Below are 26,026 nucleotides of genomic sequence, written 5' to 3' on the forward strand. Positions count from 1 at the left end.
CCTTTGCGATTGTGTTTGTATGGTCTCGTTGTTGTGTCGGGCGTGTGTGATCCTGACTACGTTGGGTTGTGCGGCCCTGAGCGATTGCGTTTGATCGATTTCGTTGTGTCGTGCTGGACAATGTTTGGGCCTGACCGAGTCGGCTTGTGGGGCAGTGTTGGGTTGTGCTTACTTTGCTTCGCTTCTATGGGGCTGGACCGCGTGTGGCCCTGTCCGCACCGGGTTGTGTGCCTGTGTGCTGGTGTCCTTTGGAAGTGCGTTTGTAAATCGCTGGGGGGTGGAGGGGAGGGCGAGCGAGCGAGAGATGGATGCGCAAGTTGAGGAGGCGGCATGGGGGCGGGGAGAGGGATTTCACGTTTTATTCCAAATTATGATGTATTCGGAAGCCAGTGTTGGCTTGGATGAGCAGCCCGATCAGCGGCTGCTCTGTCCAGAGGCCACTCTGTGCCTCGGTGTTGGAGGGGTTGTTAGTGAGTGGGAGGCTCTTCCAGGCTGGAAGCTGAGCAGCGCTCGCGGAGGCCAGCGCCTTCAGGCCGGTAGCCGCCGGCTTCGGTTCCCGCCGCATTCAGGCTTCGTCCATTTCTGGTCAGTTTCGCGGGTACGGCCGCCGGGGTCTGCGGGAGAGGCCCGAAAAAGACAATGGGCGCATTCTCCAGGCCTCGCGCCTCGGGTGGGGACCTTCGGGATCATCTCCAAGGAACATTTTTCTACCCCCTCCCCGGGTGAGCGACATTCCCGCGTGGGTCAGGTACCCGTCACATCGATGACCGGGACCGGGCTTCATGGAGGGACGGGGTCAGTGCTGCCCTAGCTCCGAAAGAAAGGATTTTGTTTTGCCAGTTATTGTGGTTGCCAATGTCATCATCATCACCACCACCGCCACCACTACTACCACCACCACCATCATCATCATTATCATCATCATATTTTAATTAAAATAATCGTCCAGGAGCGAAGCGGCTTGTCCTTTTTAGCTTCTTCGGGGCCATAACAAAGCAGCGCGGGTTTCCTCCCACCAGCGCTGTTTTTTAAATTGCTGGGTTTGTGGTAGGGAGAGAAAATGGAGAGAGGGACGAACACAGAGACTCCGTCCTAAAGCAAAAATTAAACCCGACCTCAGACACCGGGCATGACTGGATTCCTCCTTGTTCCCACACCTCCCCCCTCATTTGGATTAGAAGAGGAGAAAGAAAACCTCCCGCATTGGACTGAAACCGCAGGGAATAATTATTACTGTATTTCCACTAAAGCCGGGGCAAAAACGAGGTGGCCTTAGCAATTAATCCAAGACTTCGATGTGTGACCATCAACTGGACAATTTAGGCAAAACAAATTAAACAAACCTTCCGGAGGGAGGGGAAAAAAGGTGAACCAAATTTCACTACCGCTACCTACCCCCTGGGAAGCAGTACTGGATTTATTTTTACCCTCCCTCCTTTCCTTGTTTATTGCTGAAAAGAATTACTAAAATTCTCCCCTTCTCGGATGATCTGAATACCGATAAATCGAAAATCTTGTGTAGGGATTGTTGAGGGAAAGGCGAGGGCCTTTCCTTTCTTTCTTTTTCCCTTTCTTTTCTTTTCCTTTCTTTCTTTTCCTCCTCTCCCTCTTCCCCCCCCCTTAATCTGTAGGAAGAAAAAAAGGGACCGGGATACATCAGATATCCCCCCACCCACCCCTTTCTCTCGGATCTGCGCCGTTCAGACTGTATCCCTTCCCCTACGGGAAAGTAGCCTTTGGAATTGGGTTCTGGTTTCGCTTTGGGTTGGAGGTGGGCAGGTGAGAGTCATGGAGAGAATGGGGTCCTCAGAGGTTCTGTCCCACCGGCCAGGGTCTGAAGATTGGATCCCCCTTTTCGGACACACATCCCCCTACCCACCCATGCCAGGCTGCGGACGACTCCGCGCTGTGGCCACAGCTCCGGCCTGACTTCGGTTCCCGAGCCAACGGCGTAGACGAGTCTGCTTAGAAAACAAACGGCCACACTGAACCAGACATCCCGGTTGGAGGGTCCGATAACGTTCCGGGCAGTCTGCGGCGGGGTTGTTGTTGTTGGACTAGATAGTTATTCCTGATTGGTCAGGTGTAGGGTTCTTTTTTACGGGGGTGCGGGGGAGGCTTCAAACACCTGCAGGTTGGGGGCGGAAAGCTGCTGGCGATTCCCGGGGCGGGTTGGCGAGGACATGAGGTAATTCCCAGCCATTGACCCCCATTTCTCTCTCTCCCTCCCTCTCGCCCTCCCTCTTTCTCTCCACCCCCATCTTTCCTGGAAACTCGCTTTGGGCGCGGCAGACCGCCCAGGACCACACCGCGGCCTAGCTGCCGGTCTCTCAGTGAGAGAGGGGGAAAGCAAAGACCCCCTTCCACAACCTGGACCTCGGCTCCCGCCCCTCTCCCGCCGGAGGAGGAGTGGAGATCCTATTCAGAGGGGCCGCTCTCTCTAAATATGCCCCAGGTGAGTTTTTGGGGAATAGTCCTGGTGGAAACAGTCACCAGGAAGGCCTTGGGATCTGGCCTGAGGTGGGGAAAGCTTGGGACAGAGGACAGTCCAGTTTCAGACTGGGGAGGAGGAGGGGAGGACGAACCCAGAGCTGGGAATCCGGGATCTGACTCTGCCACTGACTGTGGCCTCTGTGCCACTGTGGCTTCCAGCAGGGCCCTTTCCTGGCCCTGGGTGAAAACAGCTAGTTGGACTTAGTCCCCCCTCACCCAAGGTCCCCCTCTGTCCTGGTTCTGTGGACGTTTCACAGGGCTCATAACTTTGGGACGGCTATATCCGGATAGCGCAGGCTGTGTGCGCCCGGGGCTCTGGCAGGAAGGAGGCCGCAGCCATCCTGGCTAACGCAGTCCCAACTCGGGTGGGCCCAGGCTGGGGCCTAAGGCCTAGGGTGGGGCTGCGTTCAAACACCCCTCCACTCCAGTAGCAGCGGGAAAGTGGTTCTGTTCATGGGCGATTTTGGTTTGCGTGCAGGCTTGGGGCTCCCCCAGTGGGTCATGCGGGTGTGGATGCAGTATCAGGGACCAGAGGCTGTGTTTAAGGCGGTGGCTCCAGCCGGGGCATGGCGGAGGCTGTTTTCACATAAGAAATTTTCCTTGCTGGGAATTGGGAGCTGCCGGAGACCAGGTGCCTGCCCCCCAGGAGCTTTCGGGTTCCCCTGTCATGTTCAGACACACATGGAAGTTATCTGGCTGGCTGGCTGGCAACAGGAGATGAGCCTGTGTAGGGGGCTTCGAGCTGGGTCTTGGTTGCACAAAGAGGAGTTGTAATGGTCCAATAGTTTAGTGCTGTTCGGTTCGAAATCTGAAATCTTCTCACCCGCTTCTTCATTTTCCCTAATAAAAACAAATAAACATCACTCAGGCTTTCCTTTTAATAATCTTAACCAAAGCCAAGTGATGGGGTTTAGTCACCAACCACTGAAAGTGCTTGTGAGTTCTCTGGCAGCTTCCTCGAGAGCCTGGCCCTCTGGCCTGGGTGATCCTGGTGGCAGATGAACTGGCAGGGTTTTCCTGAGGTCCTGGGAGGGGCGGGGAGAGGTTGACCACAGACCCCTGGGGACCAGTCATAGGTTTGGTGGGGGGGGCTCAGAGATATAGATATTTATAGGCATCTGGAGAGGGCATTTGGGGCCAGAGTCAGCTCATCTGAAATACGTGCTCCCCTTGCCCCTCTGGGATCTGCTCCTACTCAGAGTCTCGGAATTAATCAGAAGGTACAAATGTGTCATATGGAGAGCTTGAGCTCATTCTGGCAATTGCTGAGTGAACCGTTTGTCACTCGGTTAGGAGCTGGGACTTAAGCACGTGTCACTGGGCGCACAACAGTGCCTGGGGACAGTAAGGTAGGGAGCCAGCTCCTTGGGGCTTGTATGTTTTGCCAGAGGACGGTATATTTCTAATGCATTTCACTGTTGCAGGGGAGCCAGGAAGTCTCCAATGGTATACCTCTGGTGCATTTCTAGTGGCCGCAGTGTCTTGACGGTCGGTCCCATTCTGTGGATACAGACAGACCTATTGTTTCCACCAGGAACATAAACTCGTTTCCAGTGAAGTGTTGCGGACCTACTGCCTTTGCAGCCAGGGTACACCAGGTCTGGGGGAATTTTGTCGTTTTGGGGCGCTGCCCGTGGGGCTGGCAGAGCTAGGGCAGGAGCTTAATCTGAATGGTGATTCTCCATCAGCTGTGTGTCCGGTGGCAATTGAGCTGAGCTCCTGAGGAGGTTTCAGAAGGTCCAGTCTCTCTTCTGGGGTGGCAGGATGGTTCCCAGGTTGACTCCAGTCCAGAGTGGTGCAGTGGCAGAATGGCTGCCAGGAATGATCAGACGGACTCTGCTTGGTGCTGAGTTGGATTTTTGTGTATTTGTTTTCTGTTACAAAATACGCCAATTATATAATTCCAACAGCAGAAACCTTATTTTGAACATCTGATGAAGCCTGTTGAGTTGATTATATTTTTATTGTTTTATGAAAACTCACAAGCATTTCCCCCACTCTGGACACAGAGTCTCATACTTTTTCTGTTTTCATTCTTGCGGGGTGGGGTGTGTGTGTGTGGCGGGTTTTGGAAGAACTGGAGGGAGAGGTAGTGGGGAGTGGAGCCTCTGCCTGCGGTCACCCAGGAGTATGGTTGAGGAGGAGAGGACTGTCCTTGGCTGGAGGGGGGCGGGCAGGATATATGAGAGGGTGTATATGGGAGGATAACAAAGACAGCGAGACTGGAGTTCTAGTCCTGCTCTGGGGCAAACAGGCGAGTGTGACCTTGGGCAAGGTAGTCTCCTTGCTGGCCCAGTCTCCCAGTCTATAATAATGTTTATTGAGCATTTGCACAGTGTTTTTAAATGCATATATGAGGTACTCCTCCCACTTCCCAGAAGACAACACCGAGGTAGGAGAGGGGGATGGGGGAGTGCTGGAGGAGTTCAGCAGCCATCATGACACCCCTTCGCCCCACACTCCTGGATGGGAGCCCAGACCCCTGGGGCTTCAGGAGCACCCTTTGAACGTTGGGGCTTCACACTGCCTCAGGCAGGCTTCCCTTCTAGACCCCACCTCACTTTTGAGTTCAGCTGAGCAGAAGGGGGGTATATATAGTGTATGGGGAGGTATGGCCGGGATCATCTTCCCTTCCTTATGTCCCATATCCAGTCCCGGGAGGAGTAAAAGTAAAGGGCCACTGGGGTTTCTGGCGGCTACACAGAATACAGGTGGATTTGCGGAGTGTAGACGGACGCCGCCCCCGCAGGGGTGAATATGTGTTGAAAGGGAGAGCTGGCTCCTCCGGATAATTCTCTGCCAGCTCTGATCCCTCTTGCACACACACACACACCCACCAGGTTTCTGGGTGTATGTGTGTGGCGGTAGGCTGGGGGCAGGTATTGCTGAAAGGCAAGGGAGGTTCGAAAAGCACCCCACCTCCGCGCGACAGGTTCCCCGCCAAAACCAAAAGGGGGGCGGGAAGAACACGGTCGGGGATTTGTTCCCTCCTCTTCCCTTGCGGCCTGAGCAGGAGCACGGGGTGATATTTCTTTCTCGCCTCTTTCTACATTTCCTTCCTCCTCCCCCCCCCCTGTTTTTCTTTCGCTGGCTGTATTCCTTTTCTTCCAATGTCTTTGTCGTCCTTCTCCACCTCTGTCGTTTTGGCCCTCAGTCTCTGTCTCCCGGGCACCCTCCTCTCTTCTCCCAAACCAGAAGCCCCCTTTCCCTCCTGCCCCAGCACTGCGGGCGGGTGTGTGTCCACGTGGCGCTAAGTTTGTCCGCTTCTTCTCACGTTTCGGTGCGTGAGTTTCTCTCTGCCTTTTACCCCCTCCCGCGCCCCCCGCTCCGATCCCACCCCACGTGGATGGGCTGGGGGCGGTGGTCAGAGCGGATGTCCGCTTGTCTGTCTGCCCGCAGGATGACAGAGCGGCCGCCGAGCGAGGCGGCACGCAGTGACCCCCCGCTAGAGGGACGGGACGCGGCCGAGGCCCGCATGGCCCCCCCGCACCTGGTCCTGCTGAACGGCGTCGCCAAGGAGACGAGCCGCGCGGCCCCGGCGGAGCCCCCGGTCATCGAGCTGGGCGCGCGCGGCGGCGGCCCGGGGGGCGGCCCCGCCGGTGGGGGCGGCGCCGCGCGAGACTTAAAGGGCCGCGACGCGGCGGCTGCCGAAGCGCGCCATCGGGTACCCACCACCGAGCTGTGCAGACCTCCTGGGCCCGCACCCGCCTCGGCCCCCGCAGAGCTGCCCGGCGACGGCCGCATGGTGCAGTTGAGCCCGCCCTCGCTGGCGGCCCCCGCCGCCCCCGGCCGCGCGCTGCTCTACAGCCTCAGCCAGCCGCTGGCTTCTCTCGGCAGGTCAGGGCCGGCGGGAGGGGCGGGTGGGCTGGAGGCATGGGCGCCGGGGCTCTCCTTCCGCACGTCGGGAGCTGGCTGCCCTCCTCCCGGCGGGGCAGTGCGGCTGAGCGTGCGAAGAGAGGGGGAGAGGGGGAAGTTTTACACCCGGGGTCGGAAAAGTCTTGCCTGGAGCCCCCGTGCAAGTGAGGAACGAGCCCTCTGCTAGTGTGTGTGTGTATGTGTGCGCACGCGGGGGGCGGTGTGCAGGTGCCTTGTTAACGCGGCGTGCTGGGAGCTTGGAAGCCGAAGAGGGTGAGTACCGGCATGTGGCTGGCTGTGAGCAGAAGCGCGCGCGGGGCGCTGCCTGGTGGTGGTGGTGGTGGTGGTGGGGTGGACCGGAGGAGTCTGAGTGTGAGTACCAGGAAGGAGTGTGTCTGAATGCGCTCCGCTGTGAAATTCTTCTGGAAGCTGCAGCCCTCGGTGGACAGGTAAGAGATGTGCATCTGAGGGTGCTTGCAAGAGGGCTCCCTCCTCTGAAACTCCCCGCCAGCGCCTGCCTGGGGAATGGATCCCTCCCTCCTCTCCCGAGCTCCTCTGCCCCTAGCTGCGATCTCTGGCCAGGACCTGTGCTCCCTTTGGTGTGAGGGTATCCATTTCCCTGCTGGGGCCACTGAGGTGGTGGAGAGCAGGAGGCACGGTTGGGGTGGGGACAGGAAGATGAGGCAGGGAGAGACAGTGGGGGGTAGTCGGTGAATCTGTGGGACACTGGAGGAAGAAGCTACGGAGAGTCGAGTGGGTGATGGGGGGGCATGTCATTGGGGCTGAGTCAGGGTTTCCTGTCTGTTGTCTGTCCTTGGGCCCCATGGGGCTGGAGTGAAGGTGGGGTGAAGTTGGGGGTAAGGGACAGGGTGCCCCCATGTGGTGCAGGAATTGCACACTGCCAGGTGTGAAGGCCGTGTCTGCCTGTGTGAGCACCTGTTTGGGAGCGGAGGTGTCTATGGATTGTGTGCTTGTATGTGGGGGGTGTATGTTCATTTTTGTGTTTGCTCCATGTGTTCACCATTAATTCTGTGTGTGTGTGTCTGAGTGTGTGTGTGTGTAGGGGTGTGTGGCCGCCCTCCCCTTGTTTGTCTCACCACAGAGAGAGGCTGGGGGTGTTGTGTGTGTGTGTGTGTGTGTGTTTCATGCTCCTTCTATCCGCAGTTCCGATGTGAAGGGACCAGGGTTGCCCTTGTTTTTTGGGGCGGGGGCTCAAGAACACGTGGGGAGGATCTGTATGGAGCCCCTCTCTCCCCTCCACCCACATGTGATCTTGTGATCTGCCTGCTCCCTCCCACAGTGGGTTCTTTGGGGAGCCAGATGCCTTCCCTATGTTTGCCACCAACAACCGAGTGAAGAGGAGACCCTCCCCTTATGAGATGGAGATTACTGATGGTGAGTCTACCCCCGCCCCACTTGTGTACTCACTCCCTCAAGCTGTTAGAACCCTGAAGGAGGGATCATCGGGGACTACTCCCTAGGTGTCTCACATAGATGGGCAGCTCTCTTGGAGCCAAGAGGAGCTGTTGAAGCCCTCGCCCTATTGACCTGGGACTAGGGGAGGTCATGGGTGGGGCTGGGGGTTGCCACACTCACAGTCCTGGGAAGAGAGTGCGGACACACTGTGGCGCTTAGCCCAAACCTCCACGGTGAATTGTAGTCCCCACTCTAGCTCCATTCCTACAGTTGGTAAGGATCCCCCGGGGAGGGCAGAAACACACAGTGTTTCTAAGCACCGACCTCCAGGGATTCTCTGTATCTCCTCCCAAGTCCTCTTTGGAGTCTGAAGTCTTCTCCCTGCCTGGAATTGCACCTTTAAGGGTCTTGTCCCAGGTCCCTGCAAAGTGGGGCCCTCTTGTCCCCTTTTCCACACTCTGAGCTGAGACTCGGAGTTCCCTTCCTGACATCATAGATTCTACCCTGCTTCCTCCCTCCCCCCCACCCCAAAGGCCTCAGCATTTTTAATGTGAACTACCTGAGTAGTCTTTGGCCCCGAACTTGGGGGAAGGAGTTGGATGAGTGGGAAATTTGGAGGACCCCCTCCCTCTTCCCAAGGTTGACTAGATGTAGTAGATGGGGCCCAGCACCAGGGGGCAGGAGAGCAGGCTCTTCAGAGCCGAGGGACTTCCTGGAGCTCCTGGTGCACGCCTGAGGCCTTGGAGCCAGACTGGGATTTCTGCAAGTTGCTGGTGGGAGGGATGTATATTGAGCTGGGGCTTCTGGAGGGGATCCCTCTGTGGTGTTCTGGAGAGGAGGCAAGCTAGCATCTGGACAAGGAACAGATCTCAAAAGACCCAGCCAGCCTGGGGCACAGGGGTGTAGGGCCGGGAGGGAAGGGTGTTGGAGTGTCAGTGCTGCTAGGTTAGAGACAGGAGGTGGGTGTACCAAACAGGAAGTAGGCAAGACCAGCCCTGAAGTTCCCCAGGGAAGAGGCATTTTCTACAAAGGTCAGAGACGACAGAAATCAGGCACGGAAGAAGGGGCAAGGGGTGAGGGTTTGGGGGGAGTGCAGGAGTGTAGAGAGGCGATTACCCATAAATGATGCCAATATTTACCAAGCACCTACTCTATGCCCTGCCAACATGAGACAGAGGACATGGAGGGAGGTACAGACTCAGGAAAGAGGAAGGTGTGGAGAGGTGGGTGGTTCTCTGGAAAGGACCAGAGAGGAATAGACGGAAATGGAGGTGAAGGGAAGGGTGGAGGGGTGCTGGATATGCCCACAGGATTTTGAAATCAGAGATTTAACCGAAAAGAGTCCATAAAAGTGGAGCAAACACAAGGTCTAAAGCCAGGACTCGATGTGCATTCCTGTTGCTGAACTTCTCTGGGCCTCGGTTTTCTCATTTGTAACGTAGGGAGAATAATAGCTTCCTCACAGGTTGTTGAAGGAACGCAATGGGGTAAAGTGCTTTTAGGGCCTGGCTTGGCGTAGGCACGGCTTCTGGAGTCTGTGTAGCTCTAACTGTGACAGCAGCCATAATGCCTCTCCCCCCACCTAGGAGCTCCCTCAAGATCAGCCAGCTTCAGCCACAGAGCAGTGGTCCTCCTGATGGCACAGCTGAGGGACTCCCCTCTGTCTGTCCTGGAGGCCGGAGAACAGCAAGTTATTTCCTCTGAGGCACCCAGGGTAGGACTGCCCAGCAGGTGTGCTGTATTTTTCCCAGCCTGGGTCTGGCCTTTGGCAAAGAGTCAGCTGGGCTGGGGCCTGCTGGGGTTTGGAAAGATAGCTTCTGAAGCACTGTGGGCAGAGGATGAGTGATTCTCCCTGGGGGAAACATCGTGTGTGTGTGTGTGTGTGTGTGTGTGTGTGTGTAAGACCGGTGTGTATATGTGTAAGACAGAGATGATTAAGAGGGAAGTGTCGGCACGGATGAGCTGGGTTGCAGAGGCGAGGTCTGCCTCCGTCCTGGCCGCCGTCTCCCTAGCTGTGAAATGAGCAATGGGTCTTAGGTGATGCCTTCTCTCCTACCCAGCTTTCCACGTTCTGAGATCCGGTTCCAGGGTCATCAGAAGAGGGCAAGCAACCATCCCAGTACTGGCAGTTCCTTCAGTGCTCAGAGTTTCCTGAGGACTGCCAGGAGCTGGCTCTGTGCCTCAGGGTTGCGGAAGGAAGCGGCCGCCTCAGCCCAGGAGCCTGGGAGCACTAACGGGGTGCTCCTCGGCCTTTCCTGGCTTTGGGAATCCCAGGTCACGCTTGGACATTTAGTGCAGTGCTTTGTATACCGTAGATGCTCGATACATGCACGCTGGTGTCTGCCCCTGCTCTGCAAGTCTTAGTACATGAGCGCTAGTGAATACTGTTCTAGTCTGTGATCAGTGCATTGTAGACACGGGGAGACGGAGGCAGACCTCAGACACCTGCCTAGAGCCTCAGGCCATGCCTGTGCATGGCTGTCTCTCCACTCCTCTCCTGGGGGAGACAGCCCGCAGTGTAGGTCATTTCCCCACCACTCTCTGCTCTCTCCTCCATTCCGTACCTGCCAGCATGATCAGTTAGTCAGCAGATATTTATTAAGCTCCTACCTACTCTGTGCTTCCATCACCCTTAGAATAAAATCCCTGCATCTTACCGCAGGGCCCTATGGGATCTGGACCCAGCCTACTCTGATCTTACCCACACTAATCTATCCGGGCTGGCTTCAGCCATTTTCCAGCTCAGGGCATGTACACATGCCCTTCCAACTTCCCTTCCTGTGTCTGGCTGGCTCTTCTTCGGCCTTAAGTTCTTCCCTTATAGATGTCACCTCCTCCGAAAGGCTGTCCCCAACCACCTCAGGTAAACATGGCAGCTCCTTTCCATCTTTCGTTTACATTCAGCTTCCTGTTTGTTTGTTATCTGTTTGCTGATTGTTCATCATCTGTCATCCCCATTAACATGTAAGCTCCACGAGGGCAGGGACTCTGTGCACCTTTATTCCTTAATGCCTAATTGTCAGTAAATAACTGATGAATGGATAATAATAGCTAACATTTATTGAATGTTTCATCAGAGCCAGGTATTATCTTAAGTACCTTAACTGTATCAGTTGTTAGATTCACAAGACAATCTTACGACTTGAGTTACTAGTAGTATCTCCATTTTACAGGTGATGATGCTAAGGCACAGAGAGTTCACGTAATTTGCCCAGAGTTACTGTCTAGGGAGTAACAGTCAGGAATTGAACCCAGACAGTCTGGCTCCAGAGTTTAATCTTTCTAACTAGTGCCATATGGCCTCTTAGCACAAGTGAATGAATGAATGAATGAATAATATATGGTTCCTGTCCTCAAATGTCTCACAGCTCAGAGAGGGGGACAAACATTGAAACATACAGTGATGATCAAGAGTGATGGAGATCACAGGATTATAGGGCCATGGTGGTTGGTTAGATGTGTCTGGAGGGGTTGAGGGAAGTTCTCAGAGAGGAGGAAACAGATTAACAGGGTTTGGAAGGGCAAGTAAAGAGTTTTCTGAGTAAAAGGAAAGAGGGCATTCTAGGTTTCCCAAGTTTCCAGGTGGATGGCTTCTCCACTTCCCCACAGGAGAAGATGCCCTGGGGGATCCCCAACCCACTGTCCTAACCCTTGTCCTCCTACCTCCAGGTCCCCACACCAAAGTCGTGCGGCGCATCTTCACCAACAGCCGGGAGCGATGGCGGCAGCAGAATGTGAACGGGGCCTTCGCTGAGCTCCGCAAGCTGATCCCCACGCATCCCCCAGACAAGAAGCTCAGCAAGAATGAGATCCTCCGCCTGGCCATGAAGTACATCAACTTCCTGGCCAAGCTGCTCAATGACCAGGAGGAGGAGGGCAGCCAGCGGGCCAAACCTGGCAAGGACCCTGCGGTGGGGGCTGGTGGAGGGGGTGGTGGTGGAGGGGGCGCTGCACCTCCAGATGACCTCCTGCAGGACGTGCTGTCCCCGAACTCCAGCTGTGGCAGCTCCCTGGACGGGGCAGCCAGCCCGGACAGCTACACGGAAGAGCCGGCACCCAAGCACACGGCCCGCAGCCTCCATCCTGCCATGCTGCCCGCCGCGGATGGAGCCGGCCCTCGGTGATGGGTCTGGGGCCACCCAGGACCAGCCAGGAGGGTGCCCTCAGGCCACGGGCACCATGGGCTTTAGGGCAGGTGGGATGAGGATTGGGCAGCTCTGAAGCAGGGCATGGACTTTTGATGAGCTTTCCTTGATGTCTGAACTGTGGGAAGTCCCAGCTGCCTCTGGGGCTGGCTTTCCTGTTTCCTGCCTCAGTAGGAGAACAGAAAAATGGAGCAAAGTGGTAGGTACTTTTTATGAAGATGGCACGGTCTTCCCCCATTTCCAAATCCCTAAGACTTCTCAAGTAAGAGGCTGGAGTGGCATTGCTTTTGGCCTGGCACATAGGAGCCCTGTCTTGGCTGAGACCTGGGGTTGTCAGCTCTCTCCTGAGGCGTCCGGCAGCCTCTGCCTTGCCTTTAGCCCCTCCCAAGCTCTCTGGGGTGGCTTTTGTGGCCACACTATCCAAATATACAGGTACCCAATAGCTGCCCATTTCTTGAGCCCCATCTTCACCCAGGCCCCTGTTGGTCCATCCAGCTTGCCAGTGCTGCAGAGAGTCACAAGCCTCGAGGTGCCTTCTTCAGGGCCTGGTTGAAGAAGACAGCCAGTGGACAGCCTGCTCTCGACTAGCTGGGCCAGAGGGTCAGAAACCCAGAAGCCCTTACTTCTTGCCCTGGGGATCGAAGCTCTGCTTTCTCCCCACTGAGACTTGCCTTCCTCATCCTTGTGGCTGTGGGGACTGAGTCTGCGGCTGTGAGCGTGCCCTGTGAGCTTTGTTCGAAGGCAGACAAAGGAGAAATGATGAGAGTGAAATTGAGCAAGAGCTATTTGGGGCACGTGGGCTTCACATCGTGGTGGTGTCTCAGAGCTACCTGCCTGCGTCCTCAGCGACACGTCGCTGTTCATGCAGGGAGCAGATGCCAGTGTGCTGATCGGTGTGTGTTGGTGCTGAGAGTAGACATGCGGCCCCATCTCGTGTTCTCCTAGCTCCTCAGAGGGGCCTCCCTGCTGCAGGATGTCTGTTTGCTGATGGTCTGGTCTGTGTCCTGAAACTGAATCGACAACAAACTCTGTCCTATGAATTCCTGGCATTTGGGATTTCGCTTGACTTCAGGTATTTGTGGGATCTCTAGGTCTTGATATGACCCAGGATCTAGCCCCACTTCTAGGGCCCGGGGAGCCCAGTGACAGACCAAGCCCTGGCAGAGACCCAAACACATTGACGTTCACTTAGCAGAACCTTCGGCATCCCTGAGTGCACAAATTTTGGTCATCAAGGGTGTGTATGGGAGGCTGGCGTGATGCGGTAGGAGTGCTCCCCACCCAAAGTTGTACATGATGTCTTTGTAAATCAAATCCTTATCTTCACCTTTTAAGGAAATACTGCCACAAGTCCCTTGGTAAAGTGGAGAATCCTTTTGTAGAGTGGACTGCAGCCCCCTCCTTGATCTCCCGTGTCAATCCAGATGGTGGGACATGGTTTTCTTAAGGCGAGGCCTGCCTGTGACCCACACCCCAAGCCCCTGGAACAAACTGCACACAAGTCCTACATACCTGTCATTGTGCCCTCAAGTCACCCCAGCCGGCTCTGACCGGGCTCTGCCTCTGAGGCCAGAGGGAAAACAATGCTCTGACTTTGCCCTGTCCATAGCAATGTGGAAGAACCATCGCCGCGGCTGTCGGGAAAGGCCCTCACACCTTATGGGCTCCAGCCTGGTGGCTCGCCTTCACCATGGCAGGACCTTGGGGACAGCCACATGCCCGTGGGGAATGATCCCTGGTCTCCTCCCCTTCCTTTTAAGTTGTGAGAGGTCCAGTTCGTGGGGGTGGGAGCAACATGGTTAACCCTTGTAGCACTCGCTCGGTCCCATTTCAGCGCCTCCCCCAATCATATTTTGATGAACATTAGGATTCATTCCTTTCTGATACTTGGAAGCTCCTGTGAAAAATCCCATCTGTCTAAAGATGGAGCACCTGTTCTAGGTCCTAAGACTGTGTTTGCTTCCGGTGGGTTAATTCGAGCTGGGAGTGAAAAGTGGCCACGGTGAGCATAGGTGGATGGGTTTTAGGAGATGGATCACACATTCTATGAGGAACTCCAGCTTCTGGCTTCCTCTTCTCTCAGACTTGCAGTGTGACCTGGAAAAGTTCTCTCTCTGATGGTCAATTTCTCGTAAATACCCTGGCTTGGCCTGTCTCCTAGGGCTGTGGTGTGGACTGAATGGAATCATGAAAGTAGAAGCATTTTGAGACCCTACGGAACTCTGTCCCCCTCACTACCGTTCCTGCAGTGGGGTTTCCCACCCTGAGTCCGGGACCTAGGCAGTGGGCCAGTCTGCCTGTCTGCATAGCATTTGGGTAATTTAGGTTCTAAACCACTTTATCCCAAGTTATCTAGGTTATCCTTATCTCTCCAGATTGACCTCATTTCAGTCTCATTCCAAAGCAAGGCACAGGAGGGAGGCTAGAAAAGAGAGATGGGAACAGAGGCAGAATATGTAAAAAGTACTGCAGCTACCGGAGACAGGCCTGGATAGGGGTGGGCAAAGCTTCGTGTCTTTGTTAAGAACTTGAAAAGATCCATAATTTTCACTTTCATTTCCAGCACCTCCCCCCACCATACTCTTCTCCTTCCTCTGCCTCCTCTTCACCCATGAACATTCTCCATCCAAGAATACTATCTGTACAAAAAGGAAAAAATGTAAAAAAACATGAGGAGGACAAAGATGATTGTTAATGACTGGAGGGAATCACGTCTTTTAAGACAAATTCGTATTCTTTTATTTGTAGTGGCAAACGACAAGATGGTACAACCTTTATCCTTTTCCGAAAGCAAAACAAAGGGCACAGCATCGGTAGTCAGCCGACAACGGTCTCGGCCTTTGGGGGTGGTCGTGTCGTACTTGTGATGTCAATGGTACGTGGCCCCCGCCGAAGGCTTGCCCCCCAGCCCATGTACATAGCGCATCGTTCCTGCGGGCGGGCCCAGCACTTTCCGTCAATGTTGTACTGTACGTGATGCATTGCGTTGGTCTCTGCATTTTTCTGCAGAAGAGGAGTAACCGCTCCAGGTACCTTGACCTTTGTACAGCCCAGAGGCCAACACTGGGCGTGTGACTCTTTAGCGACAAAACCCATGTGGTGATGATGTGTGTATATATATAAGGATATATTGGGAAGATTTCTAAATAAAAGTTTTACAAAGGGGCCTAGACTCCGTGCTTGCATGTTGCACCCCTAGGACTGAGAGTTGGGACATTAAAGGAAAGGCGTGGCACGAACCTGTCTCCCCTGAAATGGGTTCTCCCGGGGTGGGCTCCCACCTTCTACCCTGAGGCTCCCCCCTTAGGGTTTCCGTTTTTTTTCCTCTGCCAGGCCTCACGGAGGGGGGCCTCTTCTCAGTGCTGTGCACGCACACTTCGGGCATGGGGCCTCGGCCCGGAGAGTCTTCTCTGCGTGTCGGGTTCAGCTCCGTGGCCGGGGCAGTGGCTTTTATCATAGGTTCAGGACAGATTAAGTTCTCACCAGAGGATGGCCCCAGGCTCCCCAGTGACTCAGTGGAGGCTGCTCTTGAGGATTGGGGGTGCGGGTCTTACGTGGGGCTCAGTGACAGAGGCTGAGGCTTCGGGAGCAGTGAGTGGAGGCTCAGGCAGAGAGCCACCATTCAGAGGCAGGGACTCTGGATGCCGGTGAGGCCTCTGCATGCAGACCGTTGGATCTTCGGGAACCTCAGTAGGTCAGGTAGGCACTTCCAACGAAGTACCAATCCTTCTTTCTTTCTTTCATTTAGCAAATATTTACTGAGCCCCTGTTGGGCCAGGTATTGTTCTAGGTACTAGGATCTAGCAGTGGAGAAAACCAAGATCCCTGTTTTTGTGTCACTTGAATTCTAGGAGGGAGACAGTAACCCACAGACACACACAGCCATATGAATATGTTGATTGTATAGTAGGTTAGAAGGTGGTTAGTATTAAGGGAAGAAGATGTGCCAAGTGGGGAGCTCAAGGGGCCCACAGATAACTTTGGCTCTTTTGGGGTGAGCCTTGCTCATCCTGCCAGGCTCCGATCTTGGCCGCCCCTGTTCCGGGGGTGCTTCCAACCGTTGCTAGGAGGGCAAAGGCACAACAGGGCATGGGGATACTGCTCTGGCCTGTAGGGAAGCTCCTTGGCTTTTGAAAGATGCCAAATGTGCCTCTCGACAGCCCAGGGCAAGGAGGTCCCTGGGCAGAGAGATGGTGAAGCTCAGTCATGGGATGGGGACACCAGTGGGAATGGGTTGCAGGTCTTGGCGCTGGTGGTGAGAGCAGCATGGTGAAGGGACATGAGAGAGAGACAGGGCGGGGCAGTGAGAGGAGTAGGAGAGCTACTGGCAGAGTGTGAGTGTGATGTGTCAGAGGCTGAGGCCAAAGGGTGTTGGGGGAAGTGGTTAGCCAAGCCCAAGGCAGCCAAGAGGGCAAGCAAGAAAAGGTCTGAGAGTGCTGACTGGATCTGGCAACGTGGAAGCCGCTGGTGGCATTGGTGAGAACAGCAGCAGGGGAGGGGTGGAGGCAACAGTCTGACTGTCATGGACACAGAATCGGAAGGGAGGAGCACCTATTTCCAGGAGGACCTTTCTCAGGAGAGAGAGAGGCAGTCCATGTCCAGAGAGCTCAGGAAGAGCCCGTCAGCTCTGTGACCACCAGGCAGAGACTACGAGGCCATCAACTGCCCAGGCTGGCTGGTGCCCCATCTCCAGATGGGGAGACTGAGGCCAGAGAGGAGAGGAATCTTCCCAGGGCCACACATCCCATGGACAGTGGCAGGCAGGGCAGGGCCGGGCCTCCTGTCCCCCACCCCCACAGGCTGTGCCTGTGAGGGGGAGGGGCGGCCACAGGGCCTCGCCCAAATGGTCTCTCCGGCCTCATTTCTCACCACCCCACCCTTCGTTCTCTCTGCTCCTGTTTCACTAGCCTTTCTGCTCCTGCTACAATTATTTTTATCTGTCCAGTTTTTGCACTTTTGGTTTCTATCCATCCTCTGTTCTCACCCTCCTTCCATCTAGGTAAGTTGTCTTCAGCATCAGGAGACTGTCCTGACTCACTGGGGTCAGCTGCCTCTTTTGTGTCCCCACAGGCCTTCCTTCACTCTCTGTCTGCTTGTCCACTTATCTGCTTTCCCACTAAAACCCGAGCTCCTTGAAGGTGAGGCCGTGCCTGATTTGTCTGTTCGCCTCCAGCGCCCTGTGTCAGACCCGGTATGGGGCCCTTTCAACATCTGTTGAATGAAGAGGTTCCCCTGCATGGAATCTCTCAGCTCGGTGTTGAGGCCAGTGTGGAATGAAAGGGTAGAGGGGTGGATGGGTGGGAGGCTGGGTCATTACTGCAAAGATGCCCTCCGCCTAAAACCATGGTCCTGGGCTGGTCAGGGGCAGACGGACAGCTCTGCCCCTTTGGGCTGGCAGAGGACCTTGGGCTGCTTTGGTTGGTGGATAGGAAGGTGGGGTATGTATTTTCTTGGGTTGGGCCCCCCTAGCCTGGTTCTCGTACTGGATCCGGGTTGGGGTGAGGTGGGGATAATGAAGATCAGGAAGCTGATGATCTGGTCCGCTCATAGCAGCCTTACCTCCCCATGCTGCCCACTCCCCTTTCCCCAGCTTGCAAAACAACTAAGTGTTCCCCAGCAACCAGCTCTCCCCCTCCGGCTGTGTGACCAGACTGCTGGGGACGGGCCATGGTGCTGGGCACAGTGTCCAGCAGTAGAGGCTCAGCCATCATGACTGTAAGGACAGGAGTCAGTCAAGATCACCCAGGCACCCTCTCTATTGTCCAGAGGAGGAAATGAGGCCCAGAGAGGGTATGGGCTTCACCAAGATTACACAGGATTTGAATTCAGGTCTGATCCAGAGCCAGTGCTCAGGGCCCCTCAGGAGAGGAAGAAGAAATAGCCAATAGGTAGTTAGTGCTCTTAGAGCAGGTGGGCCTGTGCTAGGCGGGGGGCAGATAGCAGCTCGGTTTGTCCAGCAATCTGCCCAGGACCATGAGCAATCAGTGTGGGCGCTGGAGAGCTTGCCGATAGCTACAGACAGGCTCGGCTTGAGGACAGGCTCGCGGGCAGTGAGGACAGTTGATGTGGTGTCAGCTCAGGGAGGGAGAGGCAGGACAGGAATGGGATTGAGCAGGAAAGGCAGCAGGGCCACAGAAAGAGCCTGGCCTTTGGGGTTAAGTTCCAGGGCTGCCGCTTCTTGTGCCTGCTGTGTGACTTTGGGTAAATCACTTAATCTCTCTTAGTCTCAGTTTCCTCATCTGTTAAATGAAGTTATTAACACGTATCTTACAAGACTGTCATGGGACTTCAATAATATATGTAAGTGCTTGTGTCTTGTAGAAAGAACCATTACTCTCGCTGGAAATGGGTTTGGGATAGGGCTGTATTTGGAATGGCAGAAGAGAGAAAGAGGGCAGAGGGGAAGTGGGAACATTAATCATTCACAGCAGCAGGAATTCCTCTGGACCTGCCCCATGCTGGGCAATGCTGGGGAGCCAGCAAGGGATCTTCCTTGTCCCTGTCCTCAGGGGGCTTGCAGGATGGGTGGAAGTGAGATGTAGGGGAAGAGATCCAGAGTATGACAACCCTGGAGGCAAGTGCTGTGAGAGAGAAAACCAGTGGGTGTGGGAGACCTGGCTCTGGCAGTGGAGGCCCAGAGTAAATGTTTGCTGAATTGAAGGAGCCTGGGAGGAGGCTGGGGAAGGCTTCCTAGAGACCGTGTCATTTCCATTCTTCTAGGTGCCTTTGCAGGTTCCCGCAGCCTGTCCCGAGCCCCAGCATCTTCTCTCAATGGCAGATGCAAGCTGCTCCAGGGATGCTGGTCCTCCGTCCTGGAGGCCCTACTCCTGTCCAGGCCACCTGGGGCAGGGCTGGGCTGCTGGAGCTATCCATGCCCACCAGGACATTCCCTCTGGCTCCTCCTTTCTCTCCCCACTCGCTTGGTCCGAGCCCTGCCTCCCTCCCCAGCTCCTGGCCTTCTCTGTCCACACAATAACAGGATGTGATCCGTTCGAAGAGAGGAAGTGGGGAGGACGGGCAGTGCTGATAGCGTGGTTCTGACTCTCTGCTCTCCGTGCCTCCCCTCCCCTTCCCTTTGGACCAGCCCCTGAGGCCGCCTCCTGTCCAAGGCCCTGCCTGCCTGGGCCTCTCTCCGCGTTAGGAGGGATGAGTTTGGGGTCTTCAGGCTTGACTCAGGCCTGTGTAAGCCCACGGAGAGATACACACTGGCCCTCTGCATGGCCTGCCTCCTGGCTCTGGCTTTGCTGGCCTGGAGACAACTGTCTGAGACGCTGAGACTCAGGGAGACTGGCCTGACAAGCTCGGAACTCCAGGGTGTTTTCTGGAGTTGCCAGAGCCTGTGGGTGGGCAGATGGTTCCCTCAGCATCCACAGGAGCAGGGCTTCACCCACCACCTGTTTCCACGTGGGCCTGATCCAAGGCAGCGGGGCAATAGGATCAACCAAGAGGTCCTCATCAAGCACTGACTCTGCTCTGCCTTGCACAGAGTGTGGGATAGGCTGCCATATGGGGAAACTGAGGCTCCAAGAGGCAAAGGGAATGTCTAAACTCAGCATGAACTAGGAACTAAGCTGGAGCTAGAACCCAGCTGTCCTGACCCCCAACCTGGAGCTGTCTCACCCCCTTAGGCCTGTGCGGTCCAACAGAACTGAGCATGATCCATCTGCCCTGTCCAGTATGGAAGCCGCTCGATCAGAGCGTGCAGCTCTCCGGCACTTGAAAGGTGGCTAGTGCAACTGCATAACTGAATTTCTACTTTTGTTTAATTTGAATTAACCTTAATGTAGACCTGTTAAACTGCCATCCCCTCAGGGAAGAGCCGGTTTTGGTAGAGCGAGGCCAAGGTTCCCCCGGCCCCAGACCTGGGGAGCTTGGGAAGAAGATGTTGGTCGCCAAGGTCAGCCTCACCTGTGCTCAGTGTCTGCAGTTTATACCGAAGGGCTGTGCTTTCAGCTCTGCCATCTCACTGACTCCTCCCAAGAACCCGGTGTGAGGGGACAGTCACTCCCATTTCCCAGATGAGGAAACTCCGAGGTCAGAGAGGTTAAGCGATTTGGCCAAGGTCGAGCGGCTGAGAGAGAAGCCCAGCTGGGATCCCGTTCCCTCACCCCAATGCAGATGAGCCCCTGGATACTGCCGGGATTACTGAGAGGGACACCACCCAGTCCCTGGCTGTTAGTGTAAGCCTACTCAGAGGAGCAATCAGAGGAGGGCCGCCCCCCCATACACTGTTGGGGGGAGGTTTTGTTATATGTTATTTTGTGAGTCCCTGTTACGGGGGAGACACAATCTCTCCTGACTCAGTCTCAGTTCTGCAGATGGTGATCTGAAGATAACACCCCCTCCCTCAATTGGCCCCCACCCCCTTCTTATCCCATAACTGCCACCACCCCCTGCCCCCTGCAAGACCCTTGCGTTTCTGAGACCCAGTGGAGCTACGGGACCAGGGTAGAAAACCCTTTCCCACCCCATGCCTGGTGACAGCCCAGCCAGCTGAGACCCGGGAGCCCAGGGTCCTCAGCCCTCCCCAGCTCACCCCCAGCAGCCTGGGACCTGTGATGCTCCCGGGTCCCAGGCTCTGCGGGATCTCGGCGGGGGGAGGGGGGCTGGGGCCAGGCCTTCTGCCCTCTGGCCGTTCCCACACCGGCAGCCCCAGTGCCTTCTCTCAGCGCTCCGCCCCTTCTCCATCAGTCCCCCGCGAGCTGCCGTCTTCAATGGGCTATCAGGCTTCCTCATCACTCTCACGCCCCCTCCCCACTACCCCTGAATAGGTGGGATCCAGACAGACACTGGCACTCCCAGCCCCAAGCCCCCAGGCAATCTCTCCCAGGACCTCCTGGGACCTCACAGCTATGATGCCTGCTACCTGCCTTCCATGCTCAAGACTCTAGGTCCTGAGGCTGCAATTCTGTTGTTGAGCAATGACGCATTCTAGAACAGCGGTCCAAACAAGGGGCGACATGCTGTGATTCGACTCCGTGAGTCTAATGACAGGTAGAAGTTGATGTCTCTACGATCCTCAGGTTCCATCGCCCTAGGAGTTGTCATTCAGGGATCATACGCTTACTGGACTCCCTTTGGCTTTTTGGCGGCCGCAGCAGGTTCCGTGGGGCAATGCAAGGAGAGGCTTATGGGGTGGGCAGAGCCGGGTGGGGATTGCCTGGCTTGGTTATTTTTTGAGGAGGGGGGCCAGGGTTGGCCACAGGCCCCTTCAGGGTTCACATCTGCTCGGTTGGGGCTCGGCCAAAGCTGGGCTGCCGGTCCAGTCGCCCGGCTGCGGCTAAGCGGGGAGGCTGGCTGGCAGGCTTTCTGTCTGATGCTAATGAAGGCAGTGGCAGGCGAGGAGGGGGAGGCACCGCTTTTGTCTTGCACTTGTCCATGCTGGGGTCCTCAGAGAGAGACTAGGGACCCTCCTCACACCCAAGTGGCCGTGATTAGCCTGCCGTCACTCACTTTGATGGCTCCCCGTGCTCTGGGGGTGTGGACAGGGTTTCGGGGAGGGAAGGGGGAGCAACTATGGTCCTGTGCCCCACCCCCCAGCTGTGTTTTCCGGGGAGTATCCTAAAAAAATAGGCTAGTTTAAGATCCGAGCGAAAAATGTGGCCCCGTTCTCTCTCCTCCAAACTCTCTTAAGGGCCTGTTGAGCTCCCCAAGTGTTCCACATCCATCCTTACTTTCCCTCCTCTAAGCCTTTGTATAAACCCGAGATGCCCTCCTTGTAGACTCCCACCACCAGTAACACTTCTGTGTGTTAAACTTTATCTGAGGCTGCATCTGCTGGTCCACCCCCCCGCCCCGCCCCGGACCGGGGTCTCTCCTATTTCTGAACTCACAGAGCCCCTTGAACCATATCTGGGTGCTGCCTGCCATCTGCCCATGTTTGAATCCTGGCCTCATCTCCCTATTTGTCTGTGAGCTGGTCATTGCTGGGACAGTGTGTCACTGGTGCCTCTGTCAGGCCCAGTGTGTGCGTGGGGTACACAGGTGCTCAGTAAATGTTTACTGAGTTATTTCATCAGATCCTTGGGGTGAGTGGGCACAAATGGATCATTACCATCATTTTATTGTGGGCATTTTCAAATATACATGAAAATAGAGAGGATCATATAATAAATGACAGGAATCCATCACCAACTTCAACAGTTGTCCACATGGGTACTCTTCTCTCATTCATACCTTCATCCCTCCCCACACTCCCTGTCCTTGAAGAGGATTATTATGAAGCAAATCCCAGACATCATGTTATTTCATCTGTAAATTCAGTTAAAATCTCTATTAGTTGATTAAATTAATATCTACTGAACATCCATTCTGTCTGGTTGTGTGCTACGTCATTCTGGTAAATTCCTATTCATCTTTCAATGCCCAACTCAAATGTCACCTCTTCTTGGAAGTCTTCCCTGATTCTTCCTTTTCCCAGAGGTGTTTAATAGCTCCTTCTTTGGGGTTCTAATTGTATACCTCCTTCACAGAGCTCATTGCTTTTTAGTATTGTTTGGTTTTGTTTTGTTTATGTGAGGAGGCATTGTAATGTATGCTTAAGAGCTTTAGAATCAAATAGATGTGGATTCAAGTTCTGGATCCATTTACTTAACGCGTTTAACTTCTCTGAACCTCAGTGTTCTTGTCAGTAAAACAGGGATATAACACTCCCCTCATACTGTTGTGAGGCGCCTGGTACAGTGCCTGGCCCACAGTAAGCATTCCTTCCAGAAGTGGCAGCGTCACTGATGGGACATGCCTCTCTGTCACCATGAACTGAGCTGGATGGCAGGACCCAGGTACTTCCTGTGTGTGTCCTGGCACCTGAGAGGCCTCTGTAGAAGAGTATGGTGGGGGGAGCCTCCAGTTAGCCAGATAATATACAGACTGGGCTCTTCCACAGAACTCTAGTGGCCCTGCCTGGCCAGGGATGGATTCTTTGGCAAAGAAAGGCTCTGGGTTAACTTTTGGGCTATTTAAGGGCATCAGTAAAAATTTGGAAAAGTAACTTGATTTTGCCTTTTTAATGCACATTTTATTTTATTTTTAAACTACAAGGTCTCTCTCCACTGCCCCCTATCCTCCGCCCCAAACAAACATTCCTTGTTATAGAAAATCTGGAAAGAACAGAGAGGGACTTCCCTGGTGGTGCAGTGGTTAAACTGCGAGCTCCCAATGAACTAGATCCCACATGCATGCCACAACTAAGGAGCCCGCCTGCCACAAGTAAGACCCGGTGCAACCAAATAAAATAAATAAAAAATAATTTAAAAAAAGAACAGGAAGAGAAAACAAACAAACAAACAAACACAAACTCAGCCCAGGTCACCAATGAATGTTTTCATGTATTTCCTCCCTTAAACCACAGCCCCCCAAAAAAACCCATGTTTTTCTTTTCCCAACTGTGAAATTGCAATTGCATTTTGTTTAACTTTTGCGTGCAGCCTTTGAAAGTTATTTCCATATTGAAGGTCAAAGTCTGACCTTTCAGATAAAAGCTCCAAGCATGAAGTGGCCCGATAGTTTGGGTGTGGTTCCTTCTAGACCGAGTTAGAGGTGGTGAACCTGTGGCCAGCAGAATGTACCCCTCTCCACCCTGCTGGTGCTTCCGTTCTGAAAAAGGAGCGGTTTGGGACAGGGCAGTACAGCTCAAACACTTGACACCTTGTTCAGATCTGAGAGCTCCTAACATTTATCAAGTATCTAAAGCTACAAGGTATTCAGGTGCATTATCCTCCAACCAATCTGCTGCAGCACTACTGGGAGACGAAGGCTCAGAGAAATGAAGAGACTTGTTCAGATCACAAAACTACTGGTGGGTGATGGTCTTGACCCTCAACTCACACTTCCTGGTCCCCAGGGACTAGGCATGGAGTCTATGCATCCCTCCCCTGCCCCTTGCTGTGCTCTACCTCCCCCTTGCGAGCTCACAGCTCCTGCTTGCACACCTCTAGTGATGGGAAGCTGAGCACCTCTCAGAGTCATCTCTGCTATCTCGAGACAGCTCTTTTAGACAAGGCTTTCTCTCCCTGAACCAAACCCAGCCTCTGTGTGACTCCTCTCATCATCCCCAGCTCGGCGCTCAGAGGGCACAGAGCACAACTTCGCTCTCTGATCTGGAGACAGAGCCCTCTGAGGCTGCTCCTTTTCAGGCTGAAAGCTCAGCTTCTCCAAATATTTAATAGACCAATGGCAAAATTAGTAACAAGGGAAGAAAACAGTTTTAGTTAGGATGAAATAAAATCAGTTACATGACTCCAAAGGCCCTGAAATGTGAGGCATGCCTGATGCTTGTAGATCGTAAGGGTATAAAGGCCGTATGTGCGGCTTATCTTCCCTTCAGTTCAGATGGAGACCCACCCTCCATCCATTTAGTAGGGCATTTCTTTCTTTTTTAAAAAATTAATTAATTAATTAGTTTGTTTTTTTAATAGATCTTTATTGGAGTATAATTGCTTCACAATACTGTGTTAGTTTCTGTTGCACAACAAAGTGAATCAGCCATATGCATACACATGTCCCCATATTAATTAGGGCATTTCTTAAGGCTGGGTCCCAGCCTGATGTCTCATCCTTCCCTATCATGGCCATATCATCTCTGCCTAAGGCCTCAGCCACCACTCATGAGCTGCTAAATTCTAAACCTCTAATTCCAGCTCAGATCTCTCTCAGGAACGCCAGACCAACACCCCTAGCTGCATCCTGAGATGTCCCCCAGGCCCTGCGAACTCAGCCTGCCTGCACTAGAAGCCCGGATATGTTTCATTGCTCATTGCTTGTCTTATCCACTAACATGTGAGTTCCCCCAGAGCAGGGCTGCGTAGCTGTAGTGCCTAGAACAGTGCTTGGCACAGAACAGACACTTTGAATGTTTTGTTAAATGAAGGAATACATGCTCTCTCCTCACTGCTTCTCTTCTAGTATTCTCTGGTTTAAAAAACAGCACCAACATCCAAGCATTGTCCAAGGTGGGGACACGGGTGCTGCCTTAACTCTTTTCTTTGGAGGCCCTTCCTCCCTGCATCCATGCGGTCACCGCAGCCTGCCAGTTGTACCCCTTAAATTGATCTTTGATCCTCCCACTTTTCTCCATGCACTGCTCTAAGCCTTGCCACACCATCTCTCTCCTGGATTCCCGCGCCCCTACTCCCCTACCCCCATACACAGCCTGCTTACAGCTTCCTGCCTTATCTAACCCATTCTTCAAGCTGTGGTTGGAGAGATCTTGCTGAAATGCAAGACTGCCTATGGCACTTCCTCGCCTAAAACCCCATGATGGCTCAGTATCCTCTGTAAAGACCAAACCTCTTAACAGGTCCTGCAAGGCCCTCAAGACCCCTTTCCCAACGACCCTCTGCTCTCCGGCCAAGCCCATCTCCCATCAGTTCCTCCTGCTGGGGCTCCTTCCCATAGGCTTTTACCCAGCCTGGAAGGACTCCTCCCTACCACTGCCCAAGCCCAGCACTTCAGATCTTCTCTCCCTGGGACCCAGGGTAGACTTACATCGCTGCCCCGCATCTCCCAAATGTACATCTCCAGCCTGGACCTTGCCTCTTAACTCCAGATTCACGTACCCATCTCCAAACCAAACTCGCAAATCCTGCTCCTTCTGAGCAAGAATGGCCTGGTGTTCCTGAACCTTCCCCATCTCAGCCTAGCGCGCTGAGCAGACTCAAAACCTTGATGCCGGGCTTCCCTGGTGGCGCAGTGGTTGAGAGTCCGCCTGCCGATGCAGGGGACACGGGTCCGTGCCCCGGTCCGGGATGATCCCACATGCCGTGGAGCGGGTGGGCCCATGAGCCATGGCCGCCAAGCCTGCGTGTCCGGAGCCTGTGCTCCGCAACGGGAGAGACCACAACAGTGAGAGGCCCGCGTACCGCAAAAAACAAAAAAACAAAAAACCAAAAAAAACCTTGATGCCATCCTCTTTCCCTCACATTCAGAGTCATGTCACTTTACCCTCAAAAGACAGCTAGATTCAGATCACATTATCCCCAGTTCATGGCTGCTACCTTGACCTAAGCCACTGACACCTCTTGCCTGGAGTGTTCAGTAGCCTCCTAACTGGCCTCCCTGCTTCTGGTCCTCTTGCTCACGTGGCCTTTTCTCAACACAGCAGCCAGATCACGTCTTCT

General features: G+C 54.4%; 1 protein-coding gene across 3 annotated transcripts; it reads left to right on the forward strand.

Moving 5' to 3' along the window:
* Positions 1–995: 995 nt before the first annotated feature.
* TAL1 (TAL bHLH transcription factor 1, erythroid differentiation factor) lies at positions 996–15,073 on the forward strand. 3 transcript variants are annotated; one of them, XR_014014298.1, is made up of 5 exons: positions 996–2,455; positions 5,893–6,330; positions 7,649–7,743; positions 11,434–12,108; positions 12,405–15,073. XR_014014298.1 is itself a non-coding variant. In XM_081223156.1 (5 exons), the coding sequence occupies exons 3-5, from the start codon at positions 5,894–5,896 to the stop codon at positions 11,886–11,888; spliced, it is 987 nt and encodes a 328-aa protein (XP_081079282.1). In that variant the 5' UTR covers positions 996–1,366; positions 1,832–2,455; position 5,893; the 3' UTR covers positions 11,889–15,073. The 3 variants fall into 3 exon arrangements, 2 of the variants coding, with proteins under 2 accessions (XP_081079282.1, XP_081079283.1); XM_081223156.1 differs by having other exon boundaries at positions 996–1,366; positions 1,832–2,455; positions 11,434–15,073; XM_081223157.1 differs by lacking the exons at positions 996–2,455; positions 5,893–6,330 and adding an exon at positions 6,465–6,797 and having other exon boundaries at positions 11,434–15,073.
* Positions 15,074–26,026: the final 10,953 nt, after the last annotated feature.

This window comes from Mesoplodon bidens, assembly GCF_964165515.1.
Source record: "Mesoplodon bidens genome assembly, chromosome: 2".
NCBI classification, from domain to species: Eukaryota; Metazoa; Chordata; class Mammalia; order Artiodactyla; family Ziphiidae; genus Mesoplodon; species Mesoplodon bidens.